Source organism: Vipera ursinii (genome assembly GCF_947247035.1).
Source record: "Vipera ursinii genome assembly, chromosome: 2".
NCBI classification, from domain to species: Eukaryota; Metazoa; Chordata; class Lepidosauria; order Squamata; family Viperidae; genus Vipera; species Vipera ursinii.
Genome location: NC_139513.1, coordinates 290901901 through 290920008, shown reverse-complemented (window position 1 = coordinate 290920008; position 18108 = coordinate 290901901). Strand labels below are relative to the sequence as shown.

The 18108-nt window shown below is 48.2% G+C and overlaps 2 protein-coding genes across 2 annotated transcripts in view; one reads left to right on the top strand and one right to left on the bottom strand.

Moving 5' to 3' along the window:
- The window catches only part of TPGS2 (tubulin polyglutamylase complex subunit 2), a 409136-nt gene that overhangs the window by 197653 nt on the left and 193375 nt on the right, over window positions 1-18108 (bottom strand). The window lies entirely within an intron of this gene.
- Window positions 1-18108, top strand: part of NOL6 (nucleolar protein 6) — a 93093-nt gene that overhangs the window by 34001 nt on the left and 40984 nt on the right. The window contains exons 16-21 of the mRNA XM_083354923.1: window positions 430-570; window positions 2409-2526; window positions 4583-4737; window positions 7301-7464; window positions 9705-9857; window positions 15573-15670. Coding sequence (XP_083211049.1) covers window positions 430-570; window positions 2409-2526; window positions 4583-4737; window positions 7301-7464; window positions 9705-9857; window positions 15573-15670 — 829 coding nt within the window. The remainder of the gene's footprint in view (window positions 1-429; window positions 571-2408; window positions 2527-4582; window positions 4738-7300; window positions 7465-9704; window positions 9858-15572; window positions 15671-18108) is intronic.

Here is an 18108-nt window from a genome sequence, read left to right as displayed (position 1 = left end):
GCACTGATGGTGTTACCTTGCTGGGTCATTAAATGTCTGCATGAAAAAAGTCAAACTCAAGAGTACCAAGGATCCTTCAGTCCTCCTCCTCCTCCTCCTCTCCCCGAGCCCCCCTCCCTTCTAGCACTAACAATGTTACCTGGCTGGGTCATGAAACATCTACAAGAAAACCCCCAAGCTCAGAGACCCCCGAGATGCCTGCTTATTTTAATTATTTGCTAAAGTTACCTTTTTGTGCATCGTTGTCATTTAGCTCTTTAAAAAGAGGCTCATCAACTTTTCAACCCTTCCCACCAGAAAATTCCCCCTTTTCCTTTGCTGGTCTTTTTCCTCCGGATTTTGAGAAAAAGGGGACCGAAGCATTGGCCAAAATGGCTTGGTGCTAATGAATCCCTTCTTGGCTGACTGAGCTCTTTGGCATGCCCGCAGCTTGCAGGGACCGGCGAAGAAGAGATGGTGAGCCTGGTCCGTTCCTACGACGATTTGAGCCGCAAGCTTTGGCACCTGGAGGGGCTGCCTTTGACGGTGACGGCGGTGCAAGGAGCCCACCCCGCCCTTCGGTACACAGAGGTGAGTTAAGGGCCATGAGCAGAAGGTGCTGGGAGGGGGAGGCAACCCCTGTAAGATGCCTTTGGAGGTGCAGGTAGTCCTTGACTTACGACCACAGTGGAGCCCAAAACTTCTGTTGCTAACAGGGACACTGGTTGAGTGAGTTTGGCCCCCGACTTTACGGCTTTGCTTGCCACCATTGTTAAGTGAATCCCTGCCGTTGTCAAGTGAGGAACACGGTCGTTAAGCGAATCTTGGCTTCCCTGTTGACATTGTTTGTCAGAAGGTCACAAAACCCCGGGACATATCGGTCGTAAGTACCTGCCAGTTGCCAAGCATCTAAATTTTGATCATGTGCCCCTGGGGATGCTCCAATGGTCGTAAGTGTCAAAAATGGCCGTCAGTCCCTTTTTCCCCCAGTTCCGTTGTAACTTCGAGCGGTCACTAAATGAGCTGCTGTAAGTCGAGGGCTACCTATGTTGAGAGGAAGCCGGAAGGTAGAGATCTCAGGAACTTTTGCATCAGGCTGAAGCCGTCGAACAGCTATTATCCTCTCCAGGTTGAAGTTCTCAAGCTGGTAGGCTGTCCTGCCTAGATCAGGTTGGGTGTCACTGTTTCTGCGGGGACTATCTTGTTCCCCCCCCCCAAAATAAGACCCAACCAGAAAATAAGACCTAGCATAATTTTTTAGCGGCTGGACCTGCACAGCTCAGGCCCTTGCAGCATCCCGCTACCTGCCTTGCTCCATCTCAGTCGCTGCGCCGGTGCGCTGCACGGCTGCCTACCCCGTTGCAGCCGCAAGCAACCAGACGGTGAGAGGGAGTGGGCTGTCGGCCACACAGGCTCCTGCTGGACAGGGCTTCTATTGTTGGAGTTGCTGCTGCTGCGAGGCGGGGCGTGGGTGGCTTGGCTGCGGGGGGCCATGAGGTGCGCATGGGCGTGGGGCAGCTCCACCCACCCCGCCACCTGCCTCGCCTAACCTCATGGCGGTGGCACCGGCATGCTGCGCGGCCACCCGCCCACTGTGCCCCACCGTCTGCTTTCTCGCAGCCACAACAGGGCAGGAGGCCGCGCAGCGCACCAGTGCCACTGCCACAAGGTGAGACGAGGGGGGTGGAGCTGCCCCACACACCCATGCACCTCATGGCCCCTGCAGCCAAGCCTCCCCTGCCCCGCCTCGCAGCGGCAGCAACACCAACAACGCTGTTTAGCAGGAGCCTGCACGGCCAGCTCCCATTGTGTGGTTACTTGTGGCTGAAACAGCAGGCAGTTGCGCAGCGTGTCAGTGCAGCAGCTAAAAACTTCCATTGTTGTAGCATTCACTGCTTCTGGAGGCAGGTTGTTCCACTGGTTAATTGTTCTAACTGTCAGGAAGTTTCTCCTTAGTTCTAGGTTGCTTCTCTCCTTGATGAGTTTCCATCCATTGCTTCTTGTCCTGCCTTCAGGTGCTTTGGAAAATAGCTTGACTCCCTCTTCTTTGGGGCAGCCCCTGAGATATTGGAACACGGCTATCATGTCACCCCTTGTCCTTTATCACTAGACATACCCAATTCCAGCAACTGTTCCTTTTATGTTCTAGCCTCCAGTCTCCTGATCATGTTTGTTGCTCTTCTCTGTACTCTTTCTAGAGTCTCAACATCTTTTTTATATAGTGGTGAGCAAAACTGGATGCAGTATTCCAAGTGTGGCCTTACCAAGGCCTTGTAAAGCGGTATTAACCCTTCGCGTGCTCTCGATTCTATCCCTCTGCTAATGCAGCCTAGCACTGTGTTGGCTTTTTTGGCAGCTGCAGCACACTGAAGAAGGTTTAGGAGAGAGAGGATAACCTTCATTCTTTTTTTTTTCTTATTCTTTCCTAGACTTTTCCTCCAGTCCCTGTGAAACCAGACTATGCATTCCATGGCAAGATCAAAGAGCGAGCATCCTTCCTCCCCGTGGCGGAAAAACCGTGTCCTGCTTACGTGGCCCCAATAAAAGGCAAGGTTTTTGCAAGGAAATCTGTCTCTTGGGTTGAGTTCCAGTAAGTTTTGAAAATGGACGACTTCTGGTTTTGAAGATCCTGGAAGCCAAGGAGCTGATTGGAGGGGACCATGTTGACTTGGGGATCAGAGGTTCCCAAAGATCGGACCTGTTTTCTTTCATCCTAGAATGTAAAGCGCGGGTTAATAATCCCGTGTTCCAGGAACATGGATTCAAGTTGAATGTTAGAAAAATTATCTAAAGATAAGGATGATTTGATGCTCAGCAACCGTAATCTGGAGAGGTAAAATTATCTAGAGATAAGAATGGCTTGACCCTCAACACCTATTAATCTGGAGAGATCATGGTAGCTGAGTGGATTAATTTGAGTTGCTTTGATTTGGGTTCCTGTGTCGTTGAACAGAGAGTTGAACTTTGAGGCCTTTTCTGTCCCTGCAGGTTTGATAAGAAGCCAGCTAGCTCAGCTTTTCCATCACTTAGTTGCCCTTTTTTGAGTAGACATTGTTCCTTGGTGTCTTTCTAAGTTGTTACGTTGATGTGGAAAAATAGTAGACCAGAGTGGAATGGAATTAATTAGAATAGAGTAGAGTAGAGTACAGTAGAGTAGAGTAGAATAGAGGAAGGAGAAGGAGAAGAAGATGGAAGGGACCTTGGAGGTCATCTAGTCCAACCCCTTGCTCGGGCAGGAAACCCTGTATCATTTCAGACAAAGGGCTGTCCAGTCTCTTCTTAAAAACTTCCAGTGTTGGAGCATTCACAACTTCTGGAGGCAGGTTGTTCCACTAGTTGAATAGAATAGAATAGAATAGAATAGAATAGAATAGAATAGAATAGAATAGAATAGAATAGAATAGAATAGAATAGAATAGAACAGGAAGGGACCTTGGAGGTCATCTAGTCCAACCCCTTGCTCGGGCAGGAAACCCTATACCATTTCAGACAAAGGGCTGTCCAGTCTCTTCTTAAAAACTTCCAGTGTTGGAGCATTCACAACTTCTGGAGGCAGGTTGTTCCACTGGTTGAATAGAATAGAATAGAATAGAATAGAGTAGAGTAGAGTAGAGTAGAGTAGAGTAGAGTAGAGTAGAGTAGAGAATAGAATAGAATAGAATAGAATAGAATAGAATAGAATAGAATAGAATAGAATAGAATAGAATAGAATAGAGCAGGAAGGGACCTTGGAGGTCATGTAGTCCAACCCCTTGCTCGGGCAGGAAACCCTATACCATTTCGGACAAATGGCTGTCCAGTCTCTTCTTAAAAACTTCCAGTGTTGGAGCATTCACAGCTTCTGGAGGCAGGTTGTTCCACGGATTACAATAGAATAGAATACAGTACAGTGCAGTACCATAGGAAAAAATTTAGGAAGAAATAGAATATAGAAAATTTAGAGTAGAATAGAATTGAATTGAAATTTTTTTTTTTGGCTAAGTGTGATTGTACGGAGAAGGAATTTGTCTCCGGTGCAGAAGTTCACCATGTACATATAAACAGCAAGCAATAGGTCATAAAAGGTCTCCCCCCCCCCGCCCCACCGATTTTTATTTAATTCAAAAAACAAAAGTTAAAATGTAAAAACTCCAAAACTTTTTAACGAAAGGAAACAACCAACCCCCCCCCCCCAAACAAACACGTTGAAGCTACTTCACTTTTCCTTGGATGAGAAGCGTAACGTTTTCAAAGGGAAAAAAAAACTCAAGAAAGTCCAGTTGCCTTTTGGGAGGCACCTTTGGGACAACCGTGGCCTGGAGGATGGAGAGACTCCGCGGGCAACGTGTGTTATGACCGTCCTGAGTTTACATCTATGATGGCCAGGCTCCATTGCAGTCATAACTCGAGAACCGCCTGTCCGTTCACGGAGGAGAAGGCTATTAAAAGCCTCCGGTCTGGTGGCAGAGATGGTCTACCACCCGCCCCTGTTCCTGGTGGGGCTGGCCTTTGGGAGACGGGAGAATGTGGGGTCCTCGGTTTGATGCTTCAGCAGGGCTGAGAGAGGGTCTCCCTGCGGCTCTTGGATTGATCTCTCTTGGTGGTGTTCCTTCCCTCCTTCCAGTGATTTGCAAGCTGGAGGGAAGCGGCCAGTGGCCTCGGAACAAGGAGGCCATTCAGCGCATCAAAGCGGCTTTCCAGATGCAACTAGCGGAAGTCCTGAACCAACAGCACCATCTGCTCTGCCGGCCAGCCGCCACCTACACTGATATACATAAGGTACTAGTCCTGGAGCGCCTTCCTTCCTTCCTTCCTTCCTTCCTTCCTTCCTTCCTTCCTTCCTTCCTTCCTTCCTTCCTTCCTTTTCTCCCTCCCTCCCTCCCTCCCTTCCTTCCTTTCCTTCCCTCCCTCCCTTCCTTCCTTCCTTCCTTCCTTCCTTCCTTCCTTCCTTCCTTCCTTCCCTTCCCTTCCCTTCCCTTCCCTTTCTTTTCCCTTCCTTTTTACCTCCCTCCCTTCTCTTCCCTTCTTCCCTCTTTTCCTTCCTTCCTTCCTTCCTTCCTTCCTTCCTTCCTTCCTTTTTCTCCCTCCCTCCCTCCCTCCCTTCCCTTCCCTTCCCTTCTTCCCTTTTCCTTCCTTCCTTCCTTCCTTCCTTTCCTTCCCTCCCTCCCTCCCTCCCTCCCTCCCTTCCTTCCTTCCTTCCTTCCTTCCTTCCTTCCTTCCCTTCCCTTCCCTTCCCTTTCTTTTCCTTTCCTTTTTACCTCCCTCCCTTCCCTTCCCTTCTTCCCTTTTCCTTCCTTCCTTCCTTCCTTCCTTCCTTCCTTCCTTCCTTCCTTCCTTCCTTCCTTCCTTTTTCTCCCTCCCTCCCTCCCTTCCCTTCCCTTCCCTTCTTCCCTTTTCCTTCCTTCCTTCCTTCCTTCCTTCCTTCCTTCCTTCCTTCCTTCCTTCCCTTCCCTTCCCTTCCCTTCCCTTCCCTTTCTTTTCCCTTCCTTTTTACCTCCCTCCCTTCTCTTCCCTTCTTCCCTCTTTTCCTTCCTTCCTTCCTTCCTTCCTTCCTTCCTTCCTTCCTTCCTTCCTTCCTTCCTTCCCTTCCCTTCCCTTCCCTTTCTTTTCCCTTCCTTTTTACCTCCCTCCCTTCCCTTCCCTTCTACCCTTTTCCTTCCTTCCTTCCTTCCTTCCTTCCTTCCTTCCTTCCTTCCTTCCTTCCCTTCCCTTCCCTTCCCTTCCCTTTCTTTTCCCTTCCTTTTTACCTCCCTCCCTTCCCTTCCCTTCTTCCCTTTTCCTTCCTTCCTTCCTTCCTTCCTTCCTTCCTTCCTTCCTTTTTCTCCCTCCCTCCCTCCCTCCCTCCCTTCCCTTCCCTTCTTCCCTTTTCCTTCCTTCCTTCCTTCCTTCCTTTCCTTCCCTCCCTCCCTCCCTCCCTCCCTCCCTCCCTCCCTTCCTTCCTTCCTTCCTTCCTTCCTTCCTTCCTTCCTTCCTTCCTTCCCTTCCCTTCCCTTCCCTTTCTTTTCCTTTCCTTTTTACCTCCCTCCCTTCCCTTCCCTTCTTCCCTTTTCCTTCCTTCCTTCCTTCCTTCCTTCCTTCCTTCCTTCCTTTTTCTCCCTCCCTCCCTCCCTTCCCTTCCCTTCCCTTCCCTTCCCTTCTTCCCTTTTCCTTCCTTCCTTCCTTCCTTCCTTCCTTCCTTCCTTCCTTCCTTCCCTTCCCTTCCCTTCCCTTCCCTTTCTTTTCCCTTCCTTTTTACCTCCCTCCCTTCTCTTCCCTTCTTCCCTCTTTTCCTTCCTTCCTTCCTTCCTTCCTTCCTTCCTTCCTTCCTTCCTTCCTTCCTTCCCTTCCCTTCCCTTTCTTTTCCCTTCCTTTTTACCTCCCTCCCTTCCCTTCCCTTCTACCCTTTTCCTTCCTTCCTTCCTTCCTTCCTTCCTTCCTTCCTTCCTTCCTTCCTTCCTTCCCTTCCCTTCCCTTCACTTTCTTTTCCCTTCCTTTTTACCTCCCTCCCTTCCCTTCCCTTCTTCCCTTTTCCTTCCTTCCTTCCTTCCTTCCTTCCTTCTTTTTTCTCCCTCCCTCCCTCCCTTCCCTTCCCTTCCCTTCCCTTCCCTTCCCTTCTTCCCTTTTCCTTCCTTCCTTCCTTCCTTCCTTCCTTCCTTCCTTCCTTCCTTCCTTCCTTCCCTTCCCTTCCCTTCCCTTCCCTTTCTTTTCCCTTCCTTTTTACCTCCCTCCCTTCTCTTCCCTTCTTCCCTCTTTTCCTTCCTTCCTTCCTTCCTTCCTTCCTTCCTTCCTTCCTTCCTTCCTTCCTTCCTTCCTCCGCTCCCTCCTTTCCTCCCTCCCTCCCTTCCTTCTATCCATCTCTTTTCCAGCTGTAGAGAAAATATAGGTAGTCCTCAACTTACCACCATTCATTTAGTGACCATTCGTAGTTCCAGCGGCACAGAACGAAAAGACTTATGACTAGTTTTTGCACTTTATGCCCATTGCGGCATCCCTTGTGGTCACGTGATCATCATTCAGCCACTTGGTGACTGGCTCGTATTTACAACGGTCGCAGTGTCCCGGTGTGTGTGTGTGGTATCACGTGATCCCCTTTTGTGACCTTCCGGCGAGCAAAGTCAGTGGGGAAGCCAGATTCACTTAACAACCGTGTGACTCACTTAGCAGTTATGGCAAGGATGGTTGTTAACATGGGGCCAAACTCACTCTTAACAACACTGTTGCTTAGCAGTGGAAATTTTGGGGGCTCACTCGTAGTCATAAGTTGAGGACTACCTAGAAATGGGTATTCCGGGCTGGGTGGGATAAGCCGGGAAGGACGTGAGTTAGACCCTGGTTGTAATTTCCATTTTTGGTCCTCCTGTAGGATGGCTACGTCTTCCGCCTCCAAGTGGCCTACCACCGAGAGCCCCAGATCCTGAAAGAGACGGTCACTCCTGAGGGGATGCTGAAGTACCAGGAGAGTCCAGAGTCTCAGCAGCTGGAACTCGAGACGTTACATTTGCCCTTCTTGACTAGCTCGCTCCATGGGTACGAGAGAAGAGCCTGCTGCGGTTGGGCCCAGGCCTCTGGTGCCCTTCAGGGGGATAAATGCTCTTTTTCAGGGGAGAGGGGGGGAAAAGGAGGTATTCGGTGCTCTTTCAGCTCGATGGTTTTCTTGTAGACATTTCATGACCCAACTAGGGAACATCATCAGTGCTAGTTGGGTCATGAAACATCTGCAAGAGAACCCCCAAGCTTGGAGAGCATCCAAGGCCCCACAGTCCTCCTCCTCCTCCTCCTCCTCCTCCTCCTCCTCCTCCTCCTCCTGCCAAACCCCATTCTCTTTAGCCCAGATAATTCTATCTAGTTGGGTCACGAAACGTCTGCAAGAAAACCACCAAGCTCGGAGAGTACCATAGGCCCCACAGTCGTCGTCGTCCTCCTCCTCCTCCTCCTCCTCCTCCTCCTCCTCCTCCTCCTCCTCCTCCTCCTCCTCCTCCTCCTCCTCCCAAACCCCATTCTCTTTAGCCCTGATAATTCTATCTAGCTCGGTCACGAAACGTCTGCAAGAAAACCACCAAGCTCGGAGAGTACCATAGGCCCCACAGTCATCGTCCTCCTCCTCCTCCTCCTCCTCCTCCTCCTCCTCCTCCTCCCCCTCCTCCTCCTGCCAAACCCCATTCTCTTTAGGAGGAGGAGGAGGAGGACGATGACTGTGGGGCCTATGGTACTCTCCAAGCTTGGTGGTTTTCTTGCAGACGTTTCGTGACCCAACTAGATAGAATTATCTGGGCTAAAGAGAATGGGGTTTGGCAGGAGGAGGAGGAGGACTGCGGGGCCTTGGATGCTCTCCAAGCTTGGGGGTTCTCTTGCAGACGTTTCATGACCCAACTAGCACTGATGATGTTCCCTAGTTGGGTCACGAAATGTCTGCAAGAAAACCACCAAGCTCGGAGAGTACCATAGGCCCCACAGTCGTCTTCCTCCTCCTCCTCCTCCTCCTCCTCCTCCTCCTCGTCCTCCTCCTTCCAATCCCCATTCTCTTTAGCCCTGATAATTCTATCTAGTTGGGTCACGAAACGTCTGCAAGAAAACCACCAAGCTCGGAGAGGACCCCACCTTCGACCCTGAGCTGTGAATATTCCCTTCTGTCTGATATTTGGTCTCTCTGCTCCCATGCACTTCCGAGTTCTCCAGGAGTCATCCCTTCGGTGTGATTGTCAAGTTCAGGAATTAGAAGGGCCAGCTCCTATCCTGGATGGTGCTTATCAATCTCTTCCTTTCTGACCCCTGGCCAAGGTTCAGCTTCTGAGGTCCACCCCCCTTCCCCTTTGGGCCGCTGCATTTCCCTAGTTGTGGAGTGGTTAGAGCACAGGTAGTCCTCGACTCACAACCACAATCGAGCTCAACATTTCCGTTGCTAAGTGAGACCGTTGGTTAGTTTTGCCCCCATTTTATTACTCTTCTTGCCACGTGAATCCCTGCAATTCTCAAGTTAATAACGTGTTTGTTAAGTGAATCTGGCTTCCCCCTTGTCAGAAGGTCGCAAAAGGGGATCACGTGACCCCGGGATACTGCGACCGTCATAAATACGAGCCGGTTCCCAAATATCTGAATTTTAAGCATGTGACCACGGGGGATGCTGCAAAGGCTGTGAGTGAAAAACAATCGTAAGTTCCTTTTTTTACAGTGCCGTTGTAACTTTGAGCAGTCACTAAACAAACTGTTGTAAGTTGAGGACTATCTGTGTAAATCTTTCCATCCTCCACCGTTCAGTCAGAACTGAAGAAGCTTCTTGGATGAGAAGCGAAACCTCTTCAACCAAAAGCAAGAAAGTCCAGGTGCCTCTTTGGGATAATCAGGACCTGGATGACTGAGAACCTCCATAGACAATTAGCCCAGGGGACGTTTTTGCCATTTTAGATATACAGGTGGTCCTCGACTTAGGACCACAGCGGAGTCCAGAATTTGCAGCTAAACTAGCAATGAATCTATATTTGCCAGGTAACAGGAAATCCTGAATAGACACGACTTGGTCTGCAGAACTGGGTGGAATTATTTACAGACCTTTATTTACAGAAATAAAATCAATCAACTAAGCTGCCTTTGAGCCACCAAGGGTTCGTCCGACCCTTGAACGGTCACTTAAGTGAACTGTTGTAAGTCGAGGATTATCTGGAATTCGTCTTGAAACACCTGGCAAAGAGCAAAGTCCCTCCCAGCAAAGACTCCTGGCCTTTCACTCCTCTTGATCCTACGGTTAAGATCCTTTACTTCCCTCCCCACAGCCTCCAGCAACAATATCCAGCTTTTAGCGGCAGCTGCCGTCTCACCAAGCGATGGATCAGCGCCCAGATGCTGAGCGACTGCCTTGCGGAGGAAGCTGTGGATTTATTAGCGGCCTTCCTTTTCCTCTCTCCAGCTCCGTTCACGGCACCCAGGTGAGCAGCCAACATGGCATAGGCTGCTTTGGCTGATGAGTTTCTTTCGATTATATCTCAAGAGGTGGGGGAACCATGGCTCCCTTTATGACTTCTGGACTTCAACTCCCAGAATTCCTTTCTTTCATACCTAGTTTTGTTTATTGGTTTAGGACAGGGCTTTTCAACCAGTGCCACGGGTACCACCTGTGGTACATTGGCACCTGGCAGCTGGTACGCGACCATCCTTGAAAAGTGGTAGCAGGGGAGGGGAATGAGCTGAACCGGTGGCAGCACCGCACAAGCCTGAGCGAGAGACGGCTGGAGTTGCAGGGCTGTCAGGGTTCAGTGGAAGAGCCAGGATCAGCGCCAGGCTCCAGCTGGAGCTCAGTGCGGATTCTGGTGCTTCTGCTGAACCCAGAAGAAGCGCCGATCAGCTGGAATGTTGCAGCATCTCCAGGGTCTTGTGATTTACATTCAGATGCTTGGCAACTGATTCACATTTATGACCGTCACAGTGTCCCAGGGTCATGTGAAGTGACCAAAAACTGCTGCAATCACCCAGTAGAGGGGGGGGGGAATAAAAACCAAACACCCACCCCCACCCCACCCCCCACTGCCAATCCTCAACAGAAATGCTCACAACTATGAAAACCTCGGACAGGAGGAAGAGCGCCACTGGGCGGGCAGGCAGGTGTCTTGCTCGGCTGTGGCTTGGGGGGCACTTTTTTCAGTGCCATTGTAACTTTGAAAAGTCACTAAGCGAATTGTTGTAAGTCAAGGACTACCTGTACTTCATCACTTTTTTCCTTTTTTTTTTTTGGCCATCAAGTTTTTGACACCTTGCTAGGCGACTGGTGGTCCTCGGATGTTGCCATATCCTAAAAGTGGTACAGTGGGTGAAAAGGTTGAAAAGCCCTGGTTTAGGACAGGGGTCCCCAGGTCCGTGGACCGGCACCGGTCTGTGGCATACCAGCAACTGGGCCGCCCAAACAAGCAAAGTTCATCCGCTGGATGCAGGCACCACAGGAAACCATGTGCCCTTCAGTCCGTGGAAAATCTTTCTCCACGGAGCCGGTCCCTGGTGCCCCAAAGGTTGGGGGCTTCTGGTTTAGGATGTAAAATACCATCCTACGCAAGAAAATAGTAGGAGAAAAAGGGAAGGGAAAACTGTAGGAAAGGGGGAAAAGCAAGGAAAGGTGTTGACTTCCGACTCCCTTTGGTGCAGTAGAGTAACATAATGGCATCAAACCTCAACTTTTTACTTTTATGTAATAGTATAAACTAGCCATTTCTGTAACAACGAACCTATCTTAATTGGTAAAACCCAACATCAAGGTTTCCTTGTTTTTTCTCCACCTCAAGCACAAAGCCCAGAAGCGGTTTCCAAGTAGAAGCAAAAGTAATTACATATTTATTTCTTTGATCAAAGCAGTCAATTTGGCCTATAATAATAATAATGATTATGATGATGACAATGATAATAATAAAGTTGGAAATGGACCTTGGAGGTCATCTAGTCCAACCCCCTGCTCAGGCAGGAAACCCTATACCATTTCAGACCAATGGCTATCCAGTCTCTTCTTAAAAATTTCCAGTGTTGGAGCATTCACCACTTCTGGAGGCAGGTTGTTCTACTGGTTAATTGTTCTCACTGTCAGGAAGTTTCTCCTTAGTTCTAGGTTGCTTCTCTCCTTGATTAGTTTCCATCCGTTGTTTCTTGTCCTGCCTTCAGGGGCTTTGGAGAATAGCTTGACTCCGTCTTCTTTGGGGCAGCCCCTTCTCTGCTAACTCCATCAACTTTTGCAACCGTTTGTCCATTTTGGGAATCGAAGTGTCCTTCCATTTTTGTACCTAAAGTAGCCTTGCGGCTGTAACTCCCAGAATTCCTGAGCCAGCATGGGAGTTGAATTCTGGGAGTTGAAGTCCACAACTCATAAAAGGGCCATCGCTTCTGGATTATCCCATGGTTTCATTGTGGTCTCCACGTTCATTCATGAAGGAATGTTCAGGAAATGCCAAGAACCCGCCAGTTCGGCGCTGAGCTATATACCGGCAATCCTCGACTTACAGCAGTTTGTTTAGTGACTGTTCAAAGTTACCACGGCACTGAAAAATGTGACTTATGACCGCTTTTCATAGTTATGACCTTTGTGGAATCTTCATGGTGATATGATCAAAATTTAGATGCTTGGCAACTGGTTCATATTTATGACCTTTGGTGTGCTCCACAGTCACGTGATCCCCTTTTGCGATCTTCTGACAAGCAAAGTCCATGGGGAACTTAACACTTAACAACCGTGTTACTGTGTGACTAACTTAACAACTGCAGGGATTCACTTAAGTAAGTAGAGGATTGACTGTGCCACACAGAATAGCCCATACTCTGTTAAAGGAAAGTTCCCCAAGGATGGGCTTCGGCACAAGCCAAAAGCTTGGAAGAATCACCCTTCGGTCCCCTTGACCAACCCAGATGGGATCCTGCAACGTTATCCTGCACATAATAATAATAATGAAGTTGGAAGGGACCTTGGAGGTCATCTAGTCCAACCCCCTGCTCAGGCAGGGAACCCTATACCATTTCGGACAAATGGCTTTCCAGTCTCTTCTTAAAAACTTCCAGTGTTGGAGCATTCACGACTTCTGGAGGCAGGTTGTTCCACTGGTTAATTGTTCCAATTGTCAGGAAGTTTCTCCTTAGTTCTAGGTTGCTTCTCTCCTTGACTAGTTTCCATCCGTTGCTTCTTGTCCTGCCTTTGGGTGCTTTGGAGAATAGCTTGACTCCCTCTTCTTCTTTGGGGCAGCCCCTGAGATATTGGGACACTGCTATCATGTCACCCCTCACCCTTCTCTTCATTAAACTAGACATGCCCAATTCCAGCAGCTGTTCCTTATATGTTTTAGCCTCCAGTCCCCTGATCATCTTTCTTGTTCTTCTCTGTACTCTTCCTAGAGTCTCGACATCTTTTTTAGAAAAAGTGCAGAGAAGGGCAATGTTATCCTGGGACACATAGATTTCCCTTCATTCATATAAATATTCTCCATTCTTGCAACGGACACAGATCACAGACTCTGTTTGGCAAGCGATTCATTGCCGAATCAGTCTTGGCCCGATGAAGTCAGGAGCCAGTCTTTACTGCTCAGAGTCTGGGCGTGATCTAAATAGCTATTGATAAATATTTCAGACAGGCCTACTTAAAAATTAAATGACTTGGGTGGGGCCTGTCATCCAGTGCTTGATAATGGACCGTCTCATTCTACGGCACTGCTGATGTCACTTAGTTGGGTCATGAAATGTCTGGAAGAAAACAGATGAGCTCCGAGAGCACCAAGGATCCCACAGTTCTTTTCCTCCACTTTGCTTCTCCTCTTCCCCACCCACCCCTTCCTCCTCCTTCTACACCTCCACTCCACAAACCCCAGTTCCTTTTAGCACTGATGTTGTTATCTAGTTGGGTAATGAAATATCTGCAAGAAAACGGTCAAGCTCAGAGAGCACCAAGGAACCCAGGGTGGTGGTCCTCCTCCTCCTCCTCCTCCTCCTTGCAAACCCTAGTCCTTCCTAGCACTGAAGATGTTACCTGGTTTGCTAATGAAATGACTGCAAGAAAGCAATCAAGCTCAGAGAACACCGAAGACCCCACTGTTTCTCCCACCCTTTCCCCCACCACCTCCTCCACCATCATCTCCTCTATTCTGCAAACCCCAGTCCCTCTTAGCACTGATGATGTTACCTAGTTTGGTAATGAAATGTCTGCAAGAAAGCAACCAAGCTCAGCGAGCACCAGGGACACCGCAGTCCACTTCCTCCACTTCCTCTTCCTCCTTCCTGTTTTCCTCTCCTCCTCTTCGTCTTCCTCCTCCTCCTCCTCCTCCTCCTCCTCTTTTATTCTGCAAACCCCGCTCCCTCCCAGCAGCAGTGAAGTTACCTAGTTTGGTACTGAAACGTCTGCCAGAAAACTGCCCAGTCCCAGAGCACCCAGGACCCCAGTCTATACAGCACTGTCCCTGAGTCTGTCTTCTCAAATTGCTTCTTCTTCAAAGTCCAACATTTTGCTTCCATGTTGTATCACGGGACCAATCCGCAGAGCAGGCCCAATAAAATCAGTAGGGACTTAAAACAGATTTCGTTGATTGATTTTGATCCCATTTGGATGTAGCCCTGTCTAGCAAGTCTGTCTCACCAACAGGCGAACTGCAGTCTGCAAAACAGCAACACTTTTCTCCTGCCACGTTTGCTTTCATCTCTCTGCAGTTGCAAAATTCTAGAAGTCGTAATATTTATGGCTCGAAGGTGACGGAAGCAGAGAAGTAAATGAAAAAAGATAACCAATCCTTTGCAACTGCCTTTGGGTAAACCTTTCCACCAAGGGCAAAACTGACATTGCAGGAAGCCCTCGACTTACAGTGGTTCACTTAATGACCGTTCAAAATTGTAAAGGCCCTGGAAAAAAGGGACTTAATGACCATTTTTCGCACTCAGAGCCTTTGTAGCACGACGTCGAGATTAACATTCACAAGCTTGGCAACTGACTTGTACTTTTGACTGTTGCTGTGTCCCAAGGTCCTGGGATCACCTTTCACAAGCTTGTCACAAGCAAAATCAAGAGGCAAGCCGGATTAGCTTAACCACGTTACTAACTGGTCAGCTGCAGTGACTCACTTAAGTGCTGTTGCAAGAAAGGTCGTAAAATGGGGCAAAACTCATTTTGCAAATGTCTCACTTAACAACAGAAATTTGGGACTCAATTGTCATAAGTCGACTTTGTGCTTTTCCATATGGGCCAATGCAGTTAATGACTATAGTATGAGAACTGTGTTAATTACCCTATAAGGTAAAGGTAAAGGTTGCCCCGCACATGCGTGCTAGTCGTTTCCGACTCTAGGGGCTGGTGCTCATCTCCGTTTCAAAGCCGAAGAGCCAGCGCTTGTCCGAGGACATCTCCGTGGTCATGTGGCTGGCATGACTAGACGCCAAAGGCGCACGGAACGCTGTTACCTTCACACCGGAGTGGTCCCTATTTTTCTACTTGCATTTTTACGTGCTTTCGAACTGCTAGGTTGGCAGAAGCTGGGACGAGTAACAGGCGCTCACTCTGTTACGCGGCAGAAAGTCGCAAAAGGAGATCACGTGACCCGGGACACCCCAACAGTCATAAGTACATGCCAGTTGTCTGAATTTTGATCACAAGGTTCACAAGCGTGAAAGACGGTTAAAAGTCAGCTTTTTTCAGTGCCATTGTAACTTCAAACAGTCGCTAAAGAAACCGTTGTAATTCGAGGTCTTTTTAGGTCTTTTTTTAAACCGTTGTAATCCTTAGGAAAGTTGGTGACACCTTTTTCTGCTAACAAATTTTATTGAAAGGCGCAACCTTAGAAGCTTAAGCCTTTTAATAACGTTTGTTAGCATGACAAGGGGCTGCTAAACCCTTTTTGGATTATTATTATTATTATTATTATTATTATTATTATTATTATTATTATTATTATTATTATTATTATTATTTTGCAAGGAGCGACTGCAATTTCACAATATTTATTAGGAAATAAGTACGGTGGAACCCCACTCCTCTTAAACTTCTGAGCAAATCTGTTTTCTCTTGGGATTTGTGTGTTTGCTTTTCTGCTTGCAGCCCAAAGCTTTGATTCTTTTTCCTTTGTTGCTGGTGGCTTTGTTCAGTCTGGTGCTGAGGTAAATACTTCTCACCTGCTTGTAATTATTTTCCTCCTCACCAGCTCTCCCCAAGTGGGCTTCCTTCGGCTCCTTCACCTGCTCGCCACCTTTGACTGGAAGAACAGCCCACTTTTGGTGAACCTCAATGGTGACCTCAAAGGTGAGCAGGGGCGAGGTTTAATTTTCATTCCTGTTTTGTTAGACCATGGTTCCACTGTTGGTGAAAAACATTTCCCCGAGATGTGTCTCCAAAGACACAAAAGATGGAAAGCTGCTTTGCAAACACACGGGTGAGTCATTCCTGCCTTCTTCACACCTTGTTGTAAAGGATTTGGTCATCTGATCTGGGCTGCCAGGCAGGTGGTGTTAATGCGATTAATATGGCAGCTTAAAGACCATCCTGATCCTTTTGTTTCCAACATAATGAATTTACTAAGGTAACACACTCATTGTTGAATATAAGTTTCGGCATGCTGGATTTCTTTTTTTCTGTTTGTTTGTTTCATTTCCAACAATTGTCAGCCCAGCCTTCCTGGATTTTTCCAGCCAGGTTGGGTGATGGCCTAGAGCAGGGGTAAGGCAACCTTGGCTCTTTTATGACTCGTGGACTTCAACTCCCAGAATTCCTGAGCCAGCCATGCTGAGGGGAAAAGGGAGAGGTTTCCGTGCTGAGCCATGCTGGCTCAGGAATTCTGGGAGTTGAAGTCCACCAGTCATTAAAGAGCCAAGGTTGTCTACCCCTGGCCTAGAGTAGACGGATCTCCCAACTTCTCTAGGTTGCAATGCTGTTATTAGTCCTTGACTTATGACCACAGTTGAACCCAAAATTTTCTGTTTTTAAGCGGGACATTTCCTAAGTGAGTTTTGCCCCATTTTAAGACCTTCCTTGCCACCGTTGTTAAGTGAATCACTGTGGTTGTTAAGTTAGCTACATGGTTGTTAAGTGAATCTGGCTTCCCCATTGACTTTGCTTGTCAGAAGGTGGCTAAAGAGGATCACATGACCTCAGGACACCGCAAACGTCATCAGTACGAGTCAGTTGCCAAGCCTCTGAATTTTGATCACGTGATCACGGGGATGCTGTAACGGTCCTTAAGTGTGAAAAACGGTCATAAGTCACTCTTTTCCCATGCTGTTGTAACTTTGAGCAATCTTTAAATTAACTGCTGTAAGTCGAGGAATTCCTGGACCTCAGTAGCTAGAAATAGCAGACTGGGTTTTGACTAGGGTAGGGATAGGCAACCTTGGCTCTTTTATGACTCATGGACTTCAAATCCCAGAATTCCCAAGCCAGCCATGCTGAGGGGAAAGGGAGAGGTTTCCAAGCTGAGCCTTGATGGCTCAGGAATTCTGGGAGTTGAAGTCCACCAGTCGTAAAAGAGCCAAGGTTGCCTACCCCTGGACTGGTGCAACATTCAAGCGCTAAATTGGGATTTGTCTTCAGTGGAGGTGCTCCCATTTTAAATTTCCAGATGTACAGTAATAAAAAGAGAATATTTGTAGCTGAGGGTTGAATTGTGGGATCCTTGGTTCTCTGGACTAGGACTTCTTCAGAGTAATGGCTTGATAATATTTCATCAAGTTGGTGTTGAGTCTTAGTGATCACGTCCGTAGATGTTCTTCAGGAAAACCTGCCCCCCAACCTGGTCATAGTTTCGGAAGTTATGGGTGCTCCATCACTGATCCAACCTGGAATTAAGGACAAACTTCCTGATAGAGAGAACAATTAAGCAGTGGAACGACTTGCCTCCAGAAGTTGTGGGTGCTCCATCACTTTGAGGAAGGCTTTGATGGGGCAACCATTTCACCTGGATGGTGTAAGGTCTCCGGTTTGAGCAGGCGGCTGGACTAAAAGACCGCATTGTTTAGCAACGGAAGCCTCCATCGTAAGTTGAGGACTCCCTGCATTTGCTGCCGAAGTTTGGGCGTTTTGACTAAATGGTTTTGGAGGCCTGGGGAGAAAGGCGGCAGGTGAGGCGGAGCTGATGACTTCTTTACCACACTTGTCAAACAAACATCCTGACAGACCACACCTGAGCAGGCGCCTGGATATTTCTGCACACGCTTGTTTACCTGACCAGGGTGTAACCTGAAGAGGTTGCAAAAGGAAGAGGTTCTTCTTCTCTCTCTTCCCCCCCCTGCCCCCCCTCCCTTATTTCCCCCTCCCTGCTCACCTCCCTCTGAGGTCAGGCGAGGAGGCATTGTGCATTTTCAGTCATGTACAGGCAATCCTCGACTCATAAGCATTTGTTTAGTGACCCTTCAATGTTACAAAGGCACTGAAGAAAGCGACTTATGACTGGTTCTCGCACTTATGACCACTGCAGCATTCCCTTGGTCACATGATCAAAATTTGGGCGCTTGGCAATACGTGTGTTTTTGACAGAATTGCAGCTTCCCAGGGTCACGTGATCGCCATTTGCAACTCTGTCTGTCTATCATCTATTTATCATCTAACTTGCTATCTATCTATCATCTAGCTTGCTATCCATCTATCTTATTTATCTATCATCTAGGTTGCTATCTGTCTGTCTGTCTATCTATCTAGCTATCTATATATCTATCTATCTGTCTATCTATATATTATCTGTCTGTCTA